The following is a 23,042-nucleotide window of genomic DNA, read 5'->3' on the forward strand; positions in this document are numbered from 1 at the left end:
CAGCACTCCTCTGAGTACACAATCCAGTGCCTCACAGATGAATAAGATTTCTTATTAACTAACTGCATCACTGCTGTCAAGTATGATGGGCAACCTGCAGTTCAAACAAGAGCTGACTTGCCGCTTGGATGATTCAAGACTACAGAACCCAATTTTCTCCAAGTGCTATCCACTGCTATCTGACATTATCGAGGGCTTACCTCATTTGTTTTTTTCAGTTAAACCACTGAGCCATAAACAGCTTTTCTCTTTTCCCATTATTGTGATTCAGTTCTTCAATTGCAGGCCCCGCCAAGCAGGCCAATATCCTCTCCAAACATTGTCAACCAGACTCACTGAAGAATGGCAACATTTGTTTCTCAGTTAAATTGTGGCAGATAACATTAAATAGGCCATTCCCTGCTGACTGAAGAGAGAACTATGTTTTTGCATCAGTGCATGTGTATAACACAAGTCGCTACTCTCTCACAGGTAATTCTGGTGGGCTTCCTTTTTGTTTACACTATTCAGTTGACAAGGTCATGCCACCCCTTCTTGACTTTAAATAAAGAGTATGAAGTGCAAATGTGACAGACGCAGAGAACTGCAAAATACCTCAATAAATTTGATCAGCCTCTGAACCCAAGCAAACTGGAAATGCACCAGCATATCACTGTGGAAGAGGATCAAATAAAGCCTGCCCTCATTGGTCAAAACCACTCAAACTTGAAACATTGGAGATTGCAGAGGTTATGAGGAGAAAACAAACAGACTGGGTCCCTTTTCTCTTGGAAAGGGAAGGCCACGTTTTGGTTTTCAAGATTATAAGAAAGTTTGATCAGGTAGATGTGAACAAGGTGTTACTACTTAGGGATGAGATTGGAACTAGGGTCATAAGTATAAAAGTTTTGTTAATAAATCCAGTTAAGAATTCAGGAGAATTTTGTTTATCCAGAGAAGGGTAAGAATGTATAACCCACAATGAACGGTTGAGGTGAAAATGAACAGGAACAGACTTTAGTCTATTCTACTGAGAGAGTGAGACAGTTAATGAAGTACATTTGAAGTATAGTCACCATTGTGATATTGAAAAGCATTAGGCACAATATCAAATGGTCATATCAGCAAAACTGGTAATCCATCAACCTAAACAAAAAAATCCATAGACACGAGTTCAAATCACCCCATGGCAACTGGGGAATTTAAATTCAGTTAGTAAATAAATCTTCAGTTAAAAAAGGCTAAACCTTAATAATAGTTATCACTAAATTGCCAGCTTATCTTAAAATCCTAACTGGCTCACTAAAGTCCACCGGGGAATGGAAATTTTGCTTGTTACCCAGGCTGGCCTAGATGTTAGTGCAGAACCATTACAATATGATTGCTTCTTAACTATACCACCTGAAATACCCAATCAGTTGACCTACCATTTTTGCAAGGGCAATTAAACATAGACAATAAATGGCTTTGCCAGGAACAACCATATCCTGTGAATGAATAAATAGAAATGTGGCAGCTGTTTTATGTACACAGCAAGGTTGCACAAACAGCAACATGGTAATGGCCATAAAATCTGCTTTGGGTATCAGCTGAAGGATAACTATTGGTTCAGAACACTGGAGAGAACTCCCTAGATTATATTCGAAAGAGCACTTTGAGCTATTTTACTGCTCCAGAATAAGATAGCAGGAAGCAGAAACAAAACATCAAAAATAAAAGAAACAATGTTCAATGTAGACACAGCTCCTGTTAATGTCTCATCCTCAAAGATGACACAGCCCAAGGTACAAAATGGTACCAATGTTACAACACTCCCTCAAACATTGGGAGTGTCAGCCCAGTCTGTGTACACCAGTCTCTGAAGGGGTGGTCTTGCACTAGCAGCCTTTAAATAAATTTGAACTTCTACGTCCAACATCCACTCACAGAGTTTGGGATTACATGAAGCAGTAAATAACCCATTAGCTCAGAACTCACTAAAACTGTGAAGTGTTTATTTATTTGATTTTAACTTTTTTTAAAAATTCTGCCAGATTACAAATAGTTATTTTCCCATCACTTTATTAGTTAAATATTATTGTTTAAGTTACCATAACTGGGTTGAAAGAATCTTCTTACAAAATATTCAGTGGGAAGAAAGCCATATTGTCTGAAGCCAATATTACTAAAATAAAGCTCTGGAATGGGGAGATTGGTGCTTTTCTGCCCAGTTATCGATAATACAGGATTTAGCACAGCCTCATCAGACCTATCAACCTTGACTCATTGCAGGTTCCTCTGCAGCCCTCTAACTCAACAGCTGTGAATGCTTTCACCTCACCAGCTTCCAGCAAGCCTCAATAATTCATTTGTATAGTTACGACATTAAGATGATGAATCAACGCAGGCACATTGGGACTGTCAGAATCTCTCACTTTCCAAAGCTGTATTTTCCTGGGGTTTTTTTTCTGTTTTGGAGGTTGTAATTCACAACTATAATTGCTAAAAGCAACACAATTTAGATCAATTCAATTTTAAGCTCCTGCACTGACATGGCTGGGTGAAGCATGCCATTTCATAGATCATTCACCCTGCATAGAATGTTGTTGACACAAGCTGTGATAATAAGGTATGCATACTGAGACCAACACCTTATCTCCACATTCCTACTTAAGGGCCTTTAAACTCAGTAGTATTTTAAAATGTTGCAAGAGCAGATACGGAAATGGAGGTCTTGAAATCATGCAAACATTGATTCTAGCATGCTCCCAAATCTATGACCTCCACCAAGAAAGACAAGCGCAGCAAGAGCATGGAAAAACCATCATCTTCAAGTTTGCCTGCAAGACAAATATCAGCCCAAGCCATTTCTTCAGAGGTATGAGGACAAATCCGTGAATTCCCTCTTTAACAGCACTTTAGGTCTTCCTACACTCAATGGACTGCAGCAACTCAAGATGATGGCTCAGTACTTCCACTTAATGGCAAATACAGCTTGCCACTAATATGCTGGCATTGCTAGTGAAAAGAACATCTTGGGAATGAATTTTAAGGAAACTATGAGGGATGGGACATTCCAATAGAAAGTAGTCCCCCCAACAGATTGGGAAGAACAAAGTTTTTTAAAAAGCGTAACTTTTGCCAAATGTTTCTGTTCACATAAAACATTGAGCAATTATTGCATGCAATTAACCAATAGGAAATCAATGCAATTGGGCTCAATAGGTTATAGACACACTGGAGAAGTTAAAAAATGATTTGCAATGATGATACCAAAATAAGAAGCATATATGTTGTGGTTCTGTTCGCCGAGCTGGGAATTTGTGTTGCAGACGTTTCGTCCCCTGTCTAGGTGACATCCTCAGTGCTTGGGAGCCTCCTGTAAAGCACTTCTGAGATGTTTCCTTTGGCATTTATAGTGGTTTGTCTCTCCTGCTTCTAGCTGTCAGTTCCAGCTGTCCGCTGCAGTAGCCAGTATATTGGGTCCAGGTCGATGTGTTTGTTGATAGAATCTGTGGATAAGTGCCATGCCTCTAGGAATTCCCTGGCTGTTCTCTGTTTGGCTTGTCCTATAATAGTAGTGTTGTCCCAGTCGAATTCATGTTGCTTGTCATCGGCGTGTGTGGCGACTAACGATGGCTGATCGTGTCGTTTTGTGGCTAGTTGGCGTTCATGGATACGGATCGTTAGCTGTAGTGTTTTGTGCAGTCCTTGCATGAGATTTTGTACACTACATTGGTTGGTTCTCACAAACTTTGAAGAAGCATATATAGGGAAAGGATCTTCTCCCTCCCAAATAAAGAGAAGGAAGAGGGGTGAACTAATAGTAGTCTTTAAAATCACATTTGATCTGGATATGTAGAAAGGAAACTTCCCCTTGTGAAATGAGTCTAATCCTCTGGACCTTAAATATAAGATAGTCACTAATAAATCAAATGAAGTTTTTGAGAATATTCTTAACTTAGATGAAAACAGAAAGTAGTTGAGAAACTCAACAATCTAGCAGCATCTGAGGCCAGAGAGAAGTAGAGTTAGCAATTTGGAGTCCAATGATTCTTCTTCAGGATGAAAGAAGAATCATATTAGATTCGGAACGTTGACTGTTCCTACGTCCACAGATGTGGGCAGACCAGTAGCAGCCACCACCTCCCAGGGGCCCGGCTAAGCAATGAAGAACAGCAGGCTCTGATTGGCTAACAGGACTCAAGTGGGCAGACAATTTACCCCCAGGGTCCGTGATCCTCAGGACGGCCTACTGTTGTACCTTTGGTACCTGAATGCTGCTTAATTCAAAAGGTCTTCCTAAAAACTGAGAGTGCAGGTTCCACCACATTGTCCATCTGTTAAACTCTGTTCCTAATCAAAAACCTCCATAGAAGCCAGCATTGCATCACCAAGTCACCCTTTATTCATGCATGCACATTCCTTGACAGTAGAAATGCTTCATTCCGAACCAGGTAGCAGAGTGTCAGCATCTCTGGCACTCATTCTTTTTATCTGTCAGCCAGTGCTCTCTGAATGCACCAGGTTAACAACCCCAATCAGAGAACTCATTCCAGTTGGCTGACTTCATTACAATCATTGCACTGAATACCCTTGCCAGGTATTACATATAATTTGAGTAATTGAAAACAAGGGCGATTTTAGTGAGGGTGGACAACAGATGAAAAGTACCAGGAGTATTTTGGGGATAATACTTCCAGTAATTAAAAAAAAATGTTCCTGAGGAACTGCTGACATAGTGATAATGTAACAGATGAGTAATCTGGAGACTCATGCTGACTTTCTGGGGACAAGGCCTCAAATCCAACCCTCTAATCCAAGGCCTCCAATCGTCCTGAAGAAGAATCATTGGACTCCAAATTGCTAACTCTACTTCTCTCTGGCCTCAGATGCTGCTAGATTGTTGAGTTTCTCAACTACTTTCTGTTTTCATCTAAGTGAAATTTGACAAGGAGCTTAATATTCAGTCGTAGTATCCCCTACCTCTGAACCAGAAGGCTCAGGTTCAAGTACCACAAATCTAGAGGAGCTTAATAATATCTCCAAACAGATTGATTAGGAAATATCTAATCTCTATTTCTCTCTCTCCCTCTTCAGATGCTAGAAGACCTGTTCAGTACTTCCAGAATTTTCTAGTTTTATTTGGAATGTCCTATGAAATGGTAGGAAGGTCATTCAGCTTCTCTACTGCTGATTGCTGTACTGATAGAAGACAGAACTACTTAATAACGATAATGCTCTCTCAGCAAGTTTATTTCCAATCAGTTTATCTAAGAATGCAGAGTCAAGTTCTGGGTTTAAAAATCATGCAGTAGGAAATTGGAAATTAATGCGATAAGGTCTTCAAGGGAAATCCTTCTGATATTCTAACGGGGTCATGAACCAGAATAAGCCAATACCTTCTTTGAAATAACTGATAGAGGAATTTAATCCAGACATGATAAACCATTTGCTTTGAGTACTGAGCAAAGAGATTTTAATCCAGCAGTGTGATTCTACTTTGGAAATGTCAGTTTCACTTAGTTGGTTCCTCTCTTGACTTTCAGTCAGAAGGTCATGGATTCAAGTCTAAATCCAAGCACTTGATTACAATTATAGGTTTGAAAGCAGCGAAGCACAATATATTCAATTCTACATATTACAATCAGTAGCAGGAGATGCGCACTTAACATGCCAATGTGATGTTCCTTTGTCCTTAATTTTCATAAATGTATTAACCTGCATTTTAAAATCTATTTTTCATCACTCCACCATTGATGATCATGAAATCAGTTGCCTTGGTTTAGAAAGTTTTAGTTTCCTGTCCTTCTTTAAAATACTCCTTAAAACTTATCTCCCTTACTAGACTTTTGGTCATCTATGGCATTATCTCCTTACATGGCAAAATTTGTTTGATACTTGTTCCTGTGAAGCACCTTTGGTTATTTTATTAGATTAAAGATGGTATCTAGCAAGTTGTTGTTTCATCAACTTATATAAATCTCTATGATTGCAAACAATAGAATGCCTCACATACATCCACAGATATCCCAAAAATGATAATGAAGCAGAAACACTTTTCTGATGACTAATACAAGAGACAGAGTTGACAACAGATGATCAAAACTTTCAGTGCATGAAATGGGCAGCTATCACATTCTGAAACAACTTATAATTTTTCAGCATATTAACTTTTTTAATCAAACATTTAACAACCAAAAAATTAACATTTTTTAACCATGCCAGTCTTTCTACACTCTGCTAAATGAATAGCATTGTCATTGTTCAATAACATTGTTTATCCAATGTGCAAGTTATAATTATGACAGATAAATCTTTAATATTACAATTTTGCTGGTCCAGATGTCAATTGTGGACAAGGTTAATACTTCCAGGACTGGATTCATGGATTCTCCAAAGTGGTCCAACAGCAAATTAATATATTTTCTCGGTCTCTGAGAACCCTAACCCCTCTGCATTTCTACAGGGAAAATAGATAAGAAATTTGTCTAATTGCAGCTGTGCAATTCTTCCATATTCAGAATGGTCATCTTAATGGTGCAAAGAACAGCAGTAATTGCACATATTCTTTTTGTCTAAAGGAGAAACGAGTTGTCATTTTACAGGCGCTTTCAAGAGCTTAGGATATCCCAACATACTTTAGAGCCAAAGAAGTAATTTCTGAATTGCATCACTATTGTAATGTCGGAATTAAGACAGCCATGTGACACGCAGCAAGCTTCCAAAAAGAGCAATGTAATAATGATCAGAACATTTGGTTTTTAATGATAATGGTTAACAGATAATTATTGACCACAATGCAAGTGAGAACTCTTCTGTTGGCCTTCATAGTGGTTTTGGAAGAGATTTAACATCCACCTGAGGGAGTAGACGGGTCCTCAATTTATCACTCAAAAGCATAATATTGTAGATGCTGGAAATCTGATATAAGTCATGAGTCACATGGAACTCGAAATGTTAACCTTGTTTCTCTCTCTGACAGACCTGCTGGGTTTCTCCAGCGTTTACAGTTTTTATCTCAGTTTATTACCCAATCTATAGACTGACACCTCCAACATGCTGCCATTCCTTTACTGCTACAATTGGAATGTTCTCTTTGACTTTGTACTCAAGTCTCTGAATGTGTAACTTTCTGAGTCAGAGGCCAGGGTGCTAACAACTGAACAATGGTTCATGATCTTTACATAATGTCAGATTTGCTGGTCTTAGACAAAGTTTCCTCTGTACGAAATGGCCACAGGTTATACATTCAGTACTGGATTAGTAGTGCTGGAAGAGCACAGCAGTTCAGGCAGCATCCAACGAGCAGCGAAATCGACGTTTCGGGCAAAAGCCCTTCATCAGGAATATGAAGGGCTTTTGCCCGAAACGTCGATTTCGCTGCTCGTTGGATGCCGCCTAAACTGCTGTGCTCTTCCAGCACCACTAATCCAGTATTTGGTTTTCAGCATCTGCAGTCATTGTTTTTACCTTATACATTCAGTACACAATCACGGATGCTGAAGTAATTCAAAAGGGGATGCACACTCCATCAAATAAGCCACATACTCCTCACACTATGCTCCTCACCAGGAGGAGTGTAGTTCTCCTGTGGTCTGGCAAAAGTCAGACTTGAAACCATAAGACTAAGTTAATTTCTCCAGAAGTAGCCAATATTATAGCTGGATGGTGAAACTGATGACTGAATATCGACTTGCACAAAAAGAGCATATGTAATTGTACAGCTGTTAAATACTGCTTATCTTCTTTCCCAAAAATTAGGGAAGGGGCAAAGCCCATATGACAGCACAAGAGAAAAAGAATGAAGATGAAAGACAATGAAAAGTTGTAAAGAAACAGAGGGCTTGTGTCTGTAGCACCCTCAGGATGTCCAAAAGCATTTCACAGTCAGTACAATACTTTGAAGGTAGTCACTGTTTTCTACTTTCCAGGCTGCAGGTCTACAGAATAACGGGCAAAACTCTAGAAGCATCAATATTTTGGAATTGGATACCATATTCAGCCCAAATAAATTATTTATGCAATCAACTTAATGAATCAGATTAATAATTCCATTTAGTAGTTTGGATGGAATGAGAAATAAGTTGAATTCATTCCTTCCACAGAGCATATTCAATTAATTCAATCATGGACTCCACCTGATTCATTGCCTTCACTGAGGACTATGGAATCAAAGTCGAGGGTGTGTTGCTGGAAAAGCACAGCAGGTCAGGCAGCATCTGAGGAGCAGGAGAATCCATATGCCCCTCATTATATGCTTGAAACATCGATTCTCCTGCTCTTCGGATGCTGTTTGACCTACTGTGCTTTTCCAGCAACACACACTCGACTTTGATCTCCAGCACCTGCAGTCCTCACTTTCTCCAGGCTATGAATCAAAGGGAATTATTTCCAAACTGGAAGGATGTGGATTCAAGCCCCACAGCAAGAACATGAGCATATAATCTAAATTAACACCACTAGTGCTGTTCTTGAGGGAGCACTGCACTTTTAGAAATGCTGTATTTCAGGTGAGATCCTAAACCATGACTCCTCTAACTTTTCATGTTGATACTGAAGATCCCATGTCCTGATCAACATTTGCTCCAGAATCAGCATCAATACAAAAGATTGCCAGGCAATTGCTACATTGATGTTTGCTGCATGCAATTCTGTTTCTATATTTCCCACATCAGAACAGTGAGGACATTACAAAGAGTATTTCAATGATGGTAAAATATTTTGGGACATCTTGAGGACAAGGAATCAGCAATACTTACACAACTTATTCTCTCCAACTTCCAAGTACAGTATGTGGAAGATGAACTGATAAATACTCTGCTGGGACAAGGCCAATCATAAACATAAAATGCTGGATTATTTCAGATGCAGGCATTCAATGAACCCAGGACATGTTCCAACAATGCTGAATCCATTTCCTATGTATTCTTTTGAACTGAAAACAATATACATCACTTTAACCTTGCTAATAGAGTAATCTCACTATACTAGCCAATGTGTGACAAACTGTTTTGCAATACATTTAGATAGGAAACTAAGAATTTAAACCCCCATGCAGACGCTAACTGATGGTAGACCGAAATTAACTTACGAACAAACAATATTATTTCATTATCTCAAGGGCAGGTAAGGATTGGCAATAATTGCTGGCTTAGCCAGTGATGTTCAATTTCCCATTTCCTCTATTCTTTGTGTAAAAAGGATCCTGATTTTAATCTTGAACGTTTAATCTCCTAAAATCTATTAAGATTATCCTCCCTTTGTTCAGAACTTGGCACTAGGTGAGAGAGTTAAAGTCTGTCTAATTTATTTCCCTGGTTAAAAATTAGTTTTATTGCCTCTCTCAATCTTGTAAAATGAGTCTGTTATCTAAACTTGGTCATTTGAAATTAAAGACCACCAGGCCAAATTTTCACTACCGAGGCAATTAGCTCAAGTTGGGGAATGTTTGCCAGAGCTAAGTCCACCTAAAGGGCTCCACTGAAATCAGTTTTTCAGTCCTAGGGGACAGGTATAGGTTCAACCCCAGGGCATCAATGTGGACTTCAACAGTTTCCTCATTTCCCCTTCCCCCACCTCACCCTAGTTCTAAACTTCCAGCTCAGCACTGTTCCCATGACTTGTCCGGACTTGTCCTCCCTGCCTATCTCCTTTTCCACCTATCCATGCCACCCTCTCCGCCCTGACCTATCACCTTCATCCCCTCCCCCACTCATCCATTGTACTCTATGCTACTTTCTCCCCACCCCCACCCTCCTCTAGCTTATCTCTCCACGCTTCAGGCTCACTGCCTTTATTCCTGATGAAGGGCTTTTGCCCGAAACATCGATTTCGAAGCTCCTTGGATGCCGCCTGAACTGCTGTGCTCTTCCAGCACCACTAATCAAGGTATAGGTTAGAACCAAGCCTTACCTTCAGCTGTCTTAATCATGTTCAAATAGGTGTACAGACATTGGCAAAAAAAAAAATCAAAGCAAGAATAGTAAATCATAACCTGATAAAGATGATGATCTGTCAAAGTGAATACCTTACTTCAGGTTGTCAAAACAGACCCTTTTGTGCCTGTGAGCTCACACAAATATTCAAAATCAGCCCAGGTGGTGAAATATATTTATCAGCAGAGGGATGACCAGAAGTGTTTCTCCACCTGGGCTCATTCTGATTATTTGGAATACCAATATTGAGATCATTCAGTCATTTTTACATTGGTAATCTATTCTGACATAAATAGAGGCTTGAAAATCTGGGCCAAACTGTAATGGAAAGGCACTTTTAAATCTTTTCTGCATTTCCTTTCCAAGCATTGTGTTTTTTTTAAAATGGAACAAAATAGACCTATTCAGCTCTGATAAGTATAAATCAATTATTATATTTTGCATTGGTATCCTGTGTTACTGTCACTGAAAATGGCAGGCAATTTCATTATAAAACAGATAGTATTCCCTCATATGTGAATTTGGTTAATGGATATTCAATAATAAATAGAGTTGACGGTGGATTAGAATTAAAGGTTCAGGTTTTGGGTTTTTAGCAGGTTGTTGGATTTTATGAGATATTGTATTATCTTTGCACAAGTTCACATCTTGACAATATATTGCAGAACTGGCAAAATTATGCTCTTAATATTTGATTCCTGTCAAAGACTGAGATAATTTATCATAAACTTGTGCTGAATTACAAAGAAATCAGGTGCTCAGAAACAAACTCAATTCTGGAAATACAAGAGTGACTACAATTCAGAAGTACCTCATTGAATGTAAAGCCTTTCAGGATGTCCTGAGGTCATGATAGTTATCAGATAGCTCCACGTTCTCTCTTTCATTAATTCACAGATTTTTCACTCACAAAGAATATGAGCACTCAGGCTTGGAAATTTAAACAATAACATGTTTAATTCCTACTCACCTCATAATTGAGATTTCACAAAGAGTTGCAACAGTGCTTCTAGGTATCGCTTAACAGAAAGGGAATATGGTACAGGGGAAAGGTTTACTCAGGACAAAAAGTCATCATACATGGAAGTGTTGGAATGGTTTAGCTGTTTGACACATATCTTAACAAATGAAGATGCGTAGGCTAGGCAGTTGGGAAGCTGAGAATGCATTTAATTGTGACATGGGAGAGAATATTTCAGAGGAGAGTTGCAGAAATTACTGGTGTTGGAACAGAAATATGAAGGAAGAGATCAAAGAAGTCAAAGGCAGCTGTAATGTTTCTGTTTAATTATGTAGATCCGTTGTGCTTGATTCATTAAACCTGGATTTACCTCAAAAGGGGAATGGGACTTAGTGCAAGTAAGGATGACAAATATTTCAATAAGAAATTCATGAATTGGCTTGAGAAACTACAGCAAGAAGTCAGGTGAGTATTAAGAGAGCTGGAATAAAAAGAGGAGCCAGGGAAAAGATCAATGTGTAATTTGATGATTCAATATTATCTTCTTGTGGAAAAGAAACTGCAGTGCCTACTCTTCCTGAAAGAATATTTAAGTTAAAAAATCAAATTATTAAGAACAAACTTTAAGAGCTAATTACATTGATATCCCTGATGTTTATAAATGATGTGAAATTGCATAGAACATCCCTCCTGCTTGTAGGAGCTAAGTGCTGATGGAAAATAAGTCACCAGGCTAACAAAGTTTAATGAAGCAATTAGAATTCATGCAGAGTAGTTCATTAACTACATAACTTTGATCTGAGAATTTCTTTCTCATTTGAGAAAAACAATGTAGTAAGTTTGAGCTAAATAACAAATTACCCATAAGTATTCTAAGAAAACATTAATGAGAAGATTAAGGTTATGGTAAGGAAATTTCAAAAACAATTCTCAGGGCTATGGAGGGGCTTGAAAATATTTAGATGGCTGTTTCAAAGAGCAGGTACGGGACAGAGCAAATAATCTATTGTTGTGTACTTGGTCTACGACACTGAGGCCAGCAACAAACAATTTCACAGACTTGCTTATGTAACCATCCACTCCAGTTCAATCAAAAAGGCTGAAACAAAAACAGAAATTTCTGGAAAATCTCAGTAGGTCTGGCAGCATCCGCGGAGAGAAATCAGAGTTAACGTTTCAGGTCCAGTGACCTTTCTTCAAAACCCGACTTTGTTTATTTTGTATGTGGGCTCATCAAAAGGAGGAATGTATCATTTCTGACAAATAGAGCACTTCCCATTTCAGGACATCCATTTGCAGAAAGTGGTCCTACAGCACATTCCCTACAGGAAATTTCTCTCTATTTTGCCTGAACATTAAACCTCAGCAGATTGTCTATTGCTTGTAGAAGTGTAACCTGTTTCTATTTCCCACAGTATCTACTCTGTGTGAAACATCCAATTAGACCAAACTAATGATATGATGCGTGCCCATTAGCAATTGGATTGAGTATACAAATTCACTTTCATGAGATGCCTATAATAAAAACAGAACCAGTCTGAATACGATCCCAGAACAAAAAAAGGGCAATGCTGACCCTCCGTTCCCCTTGGTTCAATTTCTCCTCCCATTTGAACATTGACAAAGGACATCTCTTCACTATGACATGCACAGTTCTACTGTGAATGATTGATATTAAATTTAATTCGATTTTGGTCAGCTAAAAGAACAAGGTTATTTGGTACTCTTTTCTTTTTTGCAATGATTCAGGGGCATGCTCGAAGCTTTATATGTGCCATACTTTCAATTTCTCACCCACAAAGTAATGGAAAAGGAAGTGGTCATACAGACTGTTCTAATCGTAATGGCTTGTTGAAAGCACTATCTAGTAAATATCCATAGCTAAACTTTTCCCTTGCAAAATTTTCTAATTTCCTTTGAAAGTTACTGTTAAGTCTGTTTCCATGACCTTTTCTGGCAGCACATTCCAGATCATAACTCGCTGAATAAAAAATATCGTTTGCTATTATTATCCTGCATCTTCTCCATATCACTTGCACCCTCTCTAAAATCAGAATTAGACACAATATTCCAAATAAGGCCTAATAAATAAAATATTTACAATAACAGCCCCTCTTTCTCAGCAGTACCTCTGGGGAGATGGTGGCTGATGCTGGTGTCACGTCAGATCTCAAATTGAGAAGGGACCCAGGCACAGTGAGTGAGTGGAAGGGGTTGTCATAGGGATCATGGCAAGGTGGGGAGATGGGTCAGAAACAAGAGCAGTTGCTTTGCTCTCAGTGGACCCCCAACCCTACCTGATTCCATTTCCTTCGATCAGGTACTGAATTCCTTTGAACAGACGGACCAAGATTTGTTTTTGTGGTTCCTTAAAGGCAAACTCCCTTCCTCTGTTGAGCTAATATTAGTAGCCATAGAGTGAAGCCCTGAAGAGCCAATTAATTCACAGTTAAAGGCCTCAATTGGCAGTTGAGTGGAAAAGTCATCCATGGGCCTTCCCACCATCAACTCAATGAGGGTGGAGGCATGAAGGTGGTGGTGCCCCCATCCACTTGATTAAATTTACCTCAAGAGCACCAAATTCACCATGAGGGAGGACATAAGATTACGACCTATGATTCTTCTATTAAGAAAATTAAGGATCCCTTTTTATGATGAACAACAGCCTGCTCCACTTATTCTGACATTTTCAAATGACAAATGGGATTTAAGGAGCATTATATATAACACCAAACCAATGGATCTCACTCCAATTATTTGAAGAACTTGTAAGTTTGATGGATGAGATATTAGGAAAATGTATTCTGTACTCGACTTTTACTTGATATAGATTTTTTGATGAAGTTTGCACAGTTTTGCAAATGTTTCACTCAGATCAATATCAGCTAAACAACAATCAAGGTATGAGTTTAATGCATGAAGTGGTTTTGCAAACCTTTGCAATCTATTATTTCGCCATCAACAATTCTAAACAAACAATGTAGCTCGGGTAAATCAAACTCTGAAGGAGGTTTCTACAGAAATGAAACAGTCACAAAATCCAACAGCCTCTCACACCTGTTCCACTCTTCAGTATAATTATGGCTACTCTTGACTAACTCCACCTTCTCAACTTATCCCAAAACATTTTGTGCCCAAAAGTCCATTAATCTCTGCTTAATATATGCTAATGGAGTGAGGCTTCACAGCTGTCTTGGGCAGAGAATTCCAACAATTCACAATCTTTCGAGTGAAGACATTTCTCCTCATCTCAGTCCACAACCTCACAGTACCCCTAGTTAAGGGAAAACTATCTCTCAGCTTCTACTCTGTAAAGCCCTCTAAAATTTGGTATGTTTCAAATATATTAAGACTTTTCATTGAAAAAATCTCTAATTCTAATATTAATTATCCATCCTCGATAAAAGACTTACTAATTTGGTTGCTTATGGGATGTCAGCACCTATGGCTAAATTCAGTGTTTATTGCCCTTTACTAATTACCCTAGAGGGGTGATAGTCTTCTTGAATCATAATCATGACTGTCAATGTGAACCTGCCAGTAAACTTCAGAGATCTTGAAATAGTCTTATGGCCATGAGATCAATCTTATATAACTCTGTTCTATTAATTGTATGTGATACTTTGTCAGACTTGTGTATGGACTGTGAACCAAAATGAGAAAGAATCATAGAATCCTTATAATACAAACAGAGCCATGTGGCCCATCATGGCTGCACTGACCCTCAAAAGAGTATCCCACCCAGACCAGCTCCCCTATCCTACCCGGTATTTGCCATGACTAACACACACATCCCTGGACATTAGGAACAATTTAGCATGGCCAGTTCACCTATCCTGCACATCTTTGGTCTACGGGAGAGAACCAGGGCACCTGGAGATACGGGGAGAACATGCAATTTCCACGCAGACAGTCACCCTTCTGGAATCGAATTTGGGTCCCTGGCACTCTGAAGCAGTGGTGCTAACCACTGCGCAGCTCTCCTTTAATTTGTTTGAAAAACCAATGTTTGAAAGATTGTCTGCAGTTTGGAAAGCAAGTAACGTGATAGTTGTTTACAATATCTGCCATGGCTATTTGAATGAGCAGTAATTGAAGAAGTTCAGGTTGTAGATGATCTGAAGTTCAGGGAGTGCACTGATGCAGCTCTTGTCAGCAATAACAGATTGATTGATTGTGGACTAGTGATGTTATCAATGGTAGAGACATTTTTGCTTGGAGGTGACTATAAATTTGTAGCTGGAAATAAGTTACCAGAGAAGGAGAGACAAATGGACAGACAGACAAAGAGAGAGAGAGAGAGAGAGAGACAGAGACAGAGAGAGAAAGAGAGAGAGTGAGAGAGAGACCTGCCTGTTCTCTGCAGTCAAAAACTCAGTTTAAATTTAAATAAAACTAGCTACCATACCTGTAGCAGTGATCTACCTACTTTGTACTTCTCACAAACCAATGCAAGTTTCTAGCACAAAATATCTGAACTACATGGGAACTGGGAAGCAAAGGCGACGGAAGTAACTTTCCAGTTTTTCTACTTGTGCCAATAAGCTTGCCTTGATATAATCTGAAAATGTGGTGCTGGAAAAGCGCAGCAGGTCAGGCAGCATCCAAGGAGCAGGAGAATCGACGTTTCGGGCATGAGCCCTTCTTCTGCTCCTTGGATGCTGCCTGACCTGCTGCACTTTTCCAGCAACACATTTTCAGCTCTGATCTCCAGCATCTGCAGTCCTCACTTTCTCCTGCCTTGATATGATGCCAGTTGGTAAAATCTCCACTGAGGTAATCACATCCATTGTGTATGTACCTTACCTTTAAGAAAGTTAATCTTTAAAGAAATCCATTTGTTGAGTGTGTACAATGTTGCACCTAACAGTTAGTCTGATGTCGGTCTGCGAGCTGCACATACAGTTATCAGTTTCATATAATGTCTGCTTCATAACTTGCAAAGTGTTTGTGGCTGTTATTAAAAAAAGCTAAGCCATAGAGTTAATCAACCCTGATAAATGATTATTATTAGATGATAATTGTTGACAGGACAGCAATGAGTTCAGAAGTTTACTGACAACTGGCCTAACCATCAGGAAAATATTCTGTTATTGGTTGCATGGATAGCTAGTTGTAGCAACGCATGGCCTAACCTTTCCTCTCCAACAGTTGATTAAGAGCTGAAGATAAGTATCTTTCTTCCATTTTTGACCTTTTCTCTATTCTTTACTTCCTTCTCCTACCATTTGTGGCCACACCTAGGCCTCATCATCCTTCTCATATTTCTCTGCAGCTTTAAGATGCTTTTCAAGACCTCTTTCTATGACCAAGCTTCCAATATCCTCGTGTATGGCTTGCTGTCAGATTTTGAATGATTTACCAGAAACAAAGTGGCTTATAAATATCATTTGTTGTTCGTGAAAGGGTGAAGTGACAGACCAGCACTGAACCTTAACTCAGTTAGTCAAAACTTGCTGGCAAAACCCAACAGATCCAGCACCATTTGTAGGGGGATAACAGAAACAGCATTTCAAATCCAGTGACTCTTTATTAGTTCCAACAAAGAGTCACTGTTCTCAAAATGTTAACACCATTTTCTCTCCAGAAGCTGCCAGACCTGCTGAGTTTCTCCAGCAATTTCTGTTTTTGTCTCAGATCTCCATTATCCACAGTTTTGTTTTACTCAGTTAATCAGATTAGATATAAAACAAGTCTAGGTAAAGAGAGTAGTCTGGGAAAGTAGAATGGTGCGTTGGTCAAAAGGACACAGACTAGATCAGGAGCCAGTTAGTAAATTAACTATTTCAATCTAAAATTCAATCATGTTTGAGATCAGAGCAGGTCAAATCACAACATATCCAGATGCTTAACTTGTCAAGGTCAACAATGAAGCTGCTAAACCACTCAAGGCACAAAGCTGTCCCAGAATACCAGGTTCAATGAAAGCATAACTCAAGTAACAAAAGATCACAAGGTTTAGGCAAAGCACTCTGATAATGCTGAAGTCTGGGCATATTCTATCACACTTGAGAATCTTCGAAGTTCAATTTTCTTTTTTTAAATAACACAGAAACAAAACCCACTGTTTAACAAAAATTCAATTTCACCCGAGTCACAGGCAAGAAAACGTCTGACTCATGGCTCAATTTAATCAAGTGTAGGAGGATTACCTGGGATTTCAGAGTAGAATTATCCTTAATTCTAAAGACTACAATTGCAAATTACACAGACTGAAGATGCTGACATTCAATAACCCCAGGATTTTAATTCATTGCGCAGGAAATAAGTGTCAGAAAGTCTGCCATACACACTCTACTCTTGAAGTCTATTTTAGATTTCTTACTAAGCCACTAGATGTATGGGTTTTTCAGGTTCCTCTGGCAATCATTTCAGGTTCCAAACAGTTGGATGAAATAAAGTGATTTATATCAAGCGCCACACAGTTAACCCAGGAGTTCACACTATGCAGAGAACACTTAAAAAGGTCAGAATCTCTTTGGATTGGCTTAGAAAGCAATTTTCACTTGGTAGCACATTGCACATCCTCAGGATATCCCGCTTCACTATGATAGGAATGGACTGGCAATAAATGTTAGGCTAGCGAGTGATGCACACATCCCCATGAACAAATGAACCTGTGCATCAGTCAATGAGAGCCTTTGAAAATGTTGTAGCAGAGCTAGAGGCCATTCAGTTCACTCTGTACTTTGAAGGACTATTCAATTAGTCCTACTCCAATGTTTTCCCTGTATATCCTACAAGTGTTATCCTTTAAGTGTATTCAAATTCTTCCTAAAAGTTGTTATTGAATCTGCTTCCATCTTGTTTTCAGGTGCTGCATTCCACTTTTCTTAAAAAACAGATATTAACTAAAATCAAAAAGGCTTGTAGCTTGAATCAAACCGTTTACTCTGTGACTAATTTTATGTTAAAAAAAAATCAATGATATGACAAAAGTTGGTTGGAATTTTCCATCCCACCACAGGCTTTTACCAGAGATCCTAAGAACTGTAAGTGGTACTGGCAGTGTCAGTGACTGATTATCTCTGTCTGTTCACTGTTGCAATGGTAACAATATTCTCATGCCAATCAAAACAAACAGACACAGGAGTGCTGTATGAAGTCATCTAGTGTACATCTGTAAATATTTGTCAAAGCTGGCTTTCCAGGTTCAGCTTTTTAAAGTGTTGTATGTTGCAGCTGAATCTGGAAAGCAACCAGTGATGTGTTGTCACATTTCCAACTGTGTTCAAAATTCATTCATTTCTGCTGACAATTTCCACACTTCTGCATTTTGCTTAAATTCTGGAGATTGCAACTTTTGGCATCCCTTTCCAAAATGATTAGAATTAAGTATCGCACTCCAAGTCTCTTACCAGGAATGAACAGATACAGTTGGATAACTCCATGGAAGGTTTAATCTCTAAGTTTCTCTCTCACGGAACTGGAATGATAAGCCTTTAGGTGATGTCACTCATTATGATTGAGAAATACTCAGTGTGGTCATATAAAGGCTGCTTTTACTTCATGCCTTCAGAACATTTCTAGGTAAAGCAGATCCTAGGGAGTAAAGGCATTGCAATGTGTATGCCCCCATCCCTCTTGTATTCTACTATTCTAACTGCAAATACATGGCGTGGCGTGGCTGAAGCTACAGATTGGTTGTACTAATAAAATCAGTGACTCAAACATTTAGAACCACATTAGATGTTCTCTTCACTACCAGTTGAGCAATCCAGGTAGACTTATGGTGAGGGGCCTGAGCACATTGTAAGCCTGGCCCCCTCTTTGACTTACCTGCTGCCGGATTTCCTCTTCCATTTTCACAGGAGAGCCCCACTCAGCAACCTGTTTTACTCCATTGCTGGCAAATCCCCCATACTCCCAGAGCCTGTAAGACTTGGAATGAGATGCTCCAATGATGGCAGACCAGTGCGTTGCAAATTCTTGATGTAACATGAAACAAAGAGGGAAAAATATATTCAATGTTTCAGGACACAGTTTGTAAACACTCATGCAGATAAGCTTTAAACATTTCACAGATACATCACTCTATTCCAATCTGCTCAAGACAGGTTAAACAAACAAATAAGTTACATTAACGACTCCATGTTACTCAGTTACCAGTGAAACCATATTCTGAAAAACTTAGAGGCACTGGAGAAAGTGTAGCAAATATTTGTATATGTGACCTGAGTTTGGAATCCTGCAGTGGGTCTAATATTCCGATCTGCTTTTCCTTTATTCCCAGGAAACTGCATGGCTTTAGATGGCTTCGAGGGTTTGAGAGAGACTAGTTGGATGGGTCTGAAAAAATCTTTCATGCCTAACATCACTCAGATTCACATTAGAACTACGAGGTTATAGCTACCAAAATGATTAAATAGCCTTGGATATTTTATTCTTAGAAAAGACTAAGATATGACCTAATTTGACCTCAAAGGATCTAGGTATGTGTAAGATTCCCCTATTTGTGAAGATGCCCAAAACCAGGGGACAGTAATATAAAATAGGTCCTAATCAATCCAACAAAGAATCCAGGGGAACTTCATTGTAGAGAATGATGAAAATGGAACTCAGTACAGTTAGATGAATGCATGAGGGAGATAGGAGTAGTTGGATTTCTTGTTAGGGTGAGCTGAAATATGCTCAGCAGAGCATAAGCAACAGTAAAGACGAAGTTGGACTGAAAGGTCTGTTTCTGCACTGCAACTTCTTCATTATTCTAGTTAATGAGTCACAACCTTAAGTATCAAGGACAATGTTCCATTTGTCTTTCTAATCAAACAACCCCTCAAGCAGGCAGGCTACAAATTCACCAGGCATATAATTAACACCTAGATACAAATGACTGTGCTTCAACCTTTGGATAGAACAATGAGAAACAGATGTAATGCTGTAGGGAGGCTTATTTCTAATGTTTTATGAAATGCTTTGTATGTTTCTTTGAAGAATGAAGTGTTGGACATTTTAATGCACTGTGTATTCAGTGTGAGGATTAATCTGCAGTGATTGAGCACCCGCCAGTGATGTATCTTGGATGATCAAGGTTCCACTGCTCTTTATGTGGCCAGTGTAAGGGCAATTTAGAAAGATCCTGCTCATCCAAGCTGCTTGCCAGTCATGTCCAGACTTTACAGATCATCCAAATATGAAAAGCATACATTTGCAAAATGGTTTAAACATGAGCAAAGTAAACCGAAGCCGGAGTTTGAGCTTTTGAACCTGTCTTGTCATTCAATAAGATCATGGCTGATCTTCGACCTCACCACCTTCCCAGATTATTCATAAACTGTTACTCTCCTTATACCAGAAAATCTAGTCAACCCCAATTTCTTGAATATGCTCAAACTACTAAGTATCTACATCCCTATAGGAACAGAATTTCAAAGATTCAGAGCACTTATATTGAGCAAGTTTCTCCTCATCTCAAGCTTAAGTGAGCTTTATTCTGAGAATTTGACCTCAGGATCTAGATTTTCCAGTCAGAAAAAGATGCCTTCTCAGCATTTACAATGTCAAGTTTCTTCAAAGCATTATATGTTTAGATGAGACCATCTTCTTCAATATTCTTAAGGGAATATAGACCATGTCTATTTAATCTTTCTGTAAAGGTAACATTGAAGATACCAGCAAGGAACATGAGGGAGGTACTGTGAAACAAATAAAAGCAAAATGCTGCTGATGCTGGAGATATGAAATAAAAACAAAAAGTGCTGGAAAAGCTCAGTGAATCTGGCAGTATCTGTGGAGAGAGAAACAGAGTTAACGTTTCAAGATTGTTTTGCAGAACTGACGGGTTTGGGAAAATGACAGAACATTGGTAATGACATCAAAGTTGCTAACTGATCTCATCTGGAATTGGAAAAATTAATCAATTTTGCTTCTAATTTCCATCCTTTTCTCATCTTCACTTGGTCCATTTCTGTCTACTCCCCTCCTTGATCTGCCTGTCTGCATTTCTGGGGGTAAGCTGTCCAATATTATCCCACCGATTCCCAGTTACCTCAATGACATTTCCTCACACCCATTTCCTATAAGGCCTTCATTCTATGTTCACAGTTTTACCATTCCCCATCATATCCATGTCAATGATATCGCCTTTCACATGGGCACTTCTGACATGTCTTCCTTCTTCCCCAGCTGAGGATTCCTCCTAACCATAGATGATTGGACTCTCGGCCATTTTCCTGCACTTCTGCCCTCACCTTTTCCCCTCTGAGAATAATGATGGGGCTCCCATATCCTGAATTTCCACCATACCCCCCAGCCTTCATTTTCACGGATTATCATTTGCAATTTTCATCATCTCTAGCAGGATTGCACCACAAAGCACATCTTTTCTTCTCCTCCCCGTCAGAATTCAGCAAGGGTCTTTTGCTCAACGACACCGCAAACCATCTCTACTTCCAACACCCCTTCACCAAACCCCTCCACCTCCTTTGGAACCTTTCCACGTACTCACAGGTGGTGTAACACTTGCCAATTCACCTCCTCATTTCTAATTGTCCAAGCACCCCAAACACACCTTCTCGGTGAGCTGAAGTTTACTCGTACCTCATTCAATCTGATCTACTGCACTCATTGCGAACAATATGGCAAGACCACATGCAGACTGGATAACCATTTTGCAATGCACTACCCTTTATCCTCAGGAATGACACTGACCATTGAGTCACTTGCCACGTCATCTTTCTCTCGTGCTACATTTCAGCTCTCAGCATGCTACAATGTTCCAGCACAGCCCAATACAAGTTAGAGAAGCAACTCTTCATTTTCCACGTGAGCACATATATCCTTCAGGAGTCAACATTGAGTTTAACAATGTCAGACCATGAACACTGTCTTCCATTTTGTTTGCAAGCCCTCCTATGTCCTCGACACATCTTCAGCTCTTCCCTCCCCTCCACCTTCCCAGTGTCCCATGAGTTTTGAATATAATATGAGGAAAGGTGAGATTATTCATTTTGGGCAGGAAGAATAGAAGAGCTAATTATTATTCAAATGCAGTAAGACTGCAGGAAATTTCAGGACAAAGATTTCAGGGTCCTTGTTCATGATACACTAAAAGCTAGCATTCAAGTGAAGGGAATGGAATGACCTTTATTTCAAAAGGAATGGAGTATAACATATAGGAAAGTCTTCCTAAAACTATACAAAGTATTAATCAGACCACTGCTGAAATACTGAGAACAGTTTTGGTTCCCTTATCCAAGGAAAGATTTCCTGGCTTTGCAAGTGGTCCAGGGAAAGTCCACACGCGTTTGCTCCTGGTTTGGAGAGATTGTCTAATGAAGCGAGGTTGAGTAAGTTGGGTCTGCACTCATTGGAGTTTAGAAGAATGAGAGGTGACCTTGTTGAAGCAAGTGAGATTCTTCTTGACAAGGTAGATGCTGACAAGTTGTTTTCCCTGTGAGAGAGTCTAGAACCAAAGAGCATAATCTCAGAGTAAGGGATTTCCCATTTTAGACACAGGTGAAGGTGAATGTTTTCTTTCACTGGGTAGTGAATCAGTGGAATTCTTTACCACATCAGGCTGTAGAATTTGCGTTGTTAAGTATATTCAAGGCTAAGTATATTCAGTAATGGAATCAAGGAGAGAAAACAGGAAAGTGGAGTTGAAGATGATCAGATCAGCCATGATCTCATTGAATGCAGACTTTATAGGCTTGAATGGCCTAGTTCTGCTATATAGGTTCTTATGGTCTTATGCATTTCTTGACATATTTCCTGTATTTACCACATACCATTTGTACCTTTCCTTCATTTGAATTACTACTCTATGACCATCAAGACTGCCTTTGCCTTTTGGTCTGGTCACCTTTTTCTTGCCCCACCACCTCCCCCGGCATGAACAACATAAAAATACATCACTTCTCCAGCTATAGTTCCAAAGAATAGAAGGCCTATGGTGTATTAGCGTTCATTAGCAGAGGGATTGAATTCAAGAGTTGTGAAGTGATGTTGCAGCTGTACAGGACCTTGGTTAGGCCACATTTGGAGTACTGTGTGCAGTTTTGGTTGCCTCACTTTAGGAAGGATATGGAAGCTTTGGAGAGGGTGCAGAGGAGATTTACCAGGATGTTGCCTGGAATGGAGAATAGGTCGTACGAGGATAGGTTGAGAGTGCTCGGCCTTTTCTCATTGGAACGACGAAGGATGAGGGGTGACTTGATAGAGGTTTATAAGATGATCAGAGGAAT

General features: G+C 39.3%; 1 protein-coding gene across 1 annotated transcript in view; it reads right to left on the reverse strand.

Annotated features, from left to right (window-relative positions):
* LOC140493734 (spondin-1-like) overlaps positions 1 to 23,042 on the reverse strand; it is a 334,053-nt gene that overhangs the window by 281,023 nt on the left and 29,988 nt on the right. The window contains exon 6 of the mRNA XM_072592548.1: positions 18,637 to 18,785. Within this exon, the coding sequence (XP_072448649.1) occupies positions 18,637 to 18,785 (149 nt within the window). The remainder of the gene's footprint in view (positions 1 to 18,636; positions 18,786 to 23,042) is intronic.

Source organism: Chiloscyllium punctatum, chromosome 22, assembly GCF_047496795.1.
Source record: "Chiloscyllium punctatum isolate Juve2018m chromosome 22, sChiPun1.3, whole genome shotgun sequence".
In the NCBI taxonomy this organism is placed as follows: Eukaryota; Metazoa; Chordata; class Chondrichthyes; order Orectolobiformes; family Hemiscylliidae; genus Chiloscyllium; species Chiloscyllium punctatum.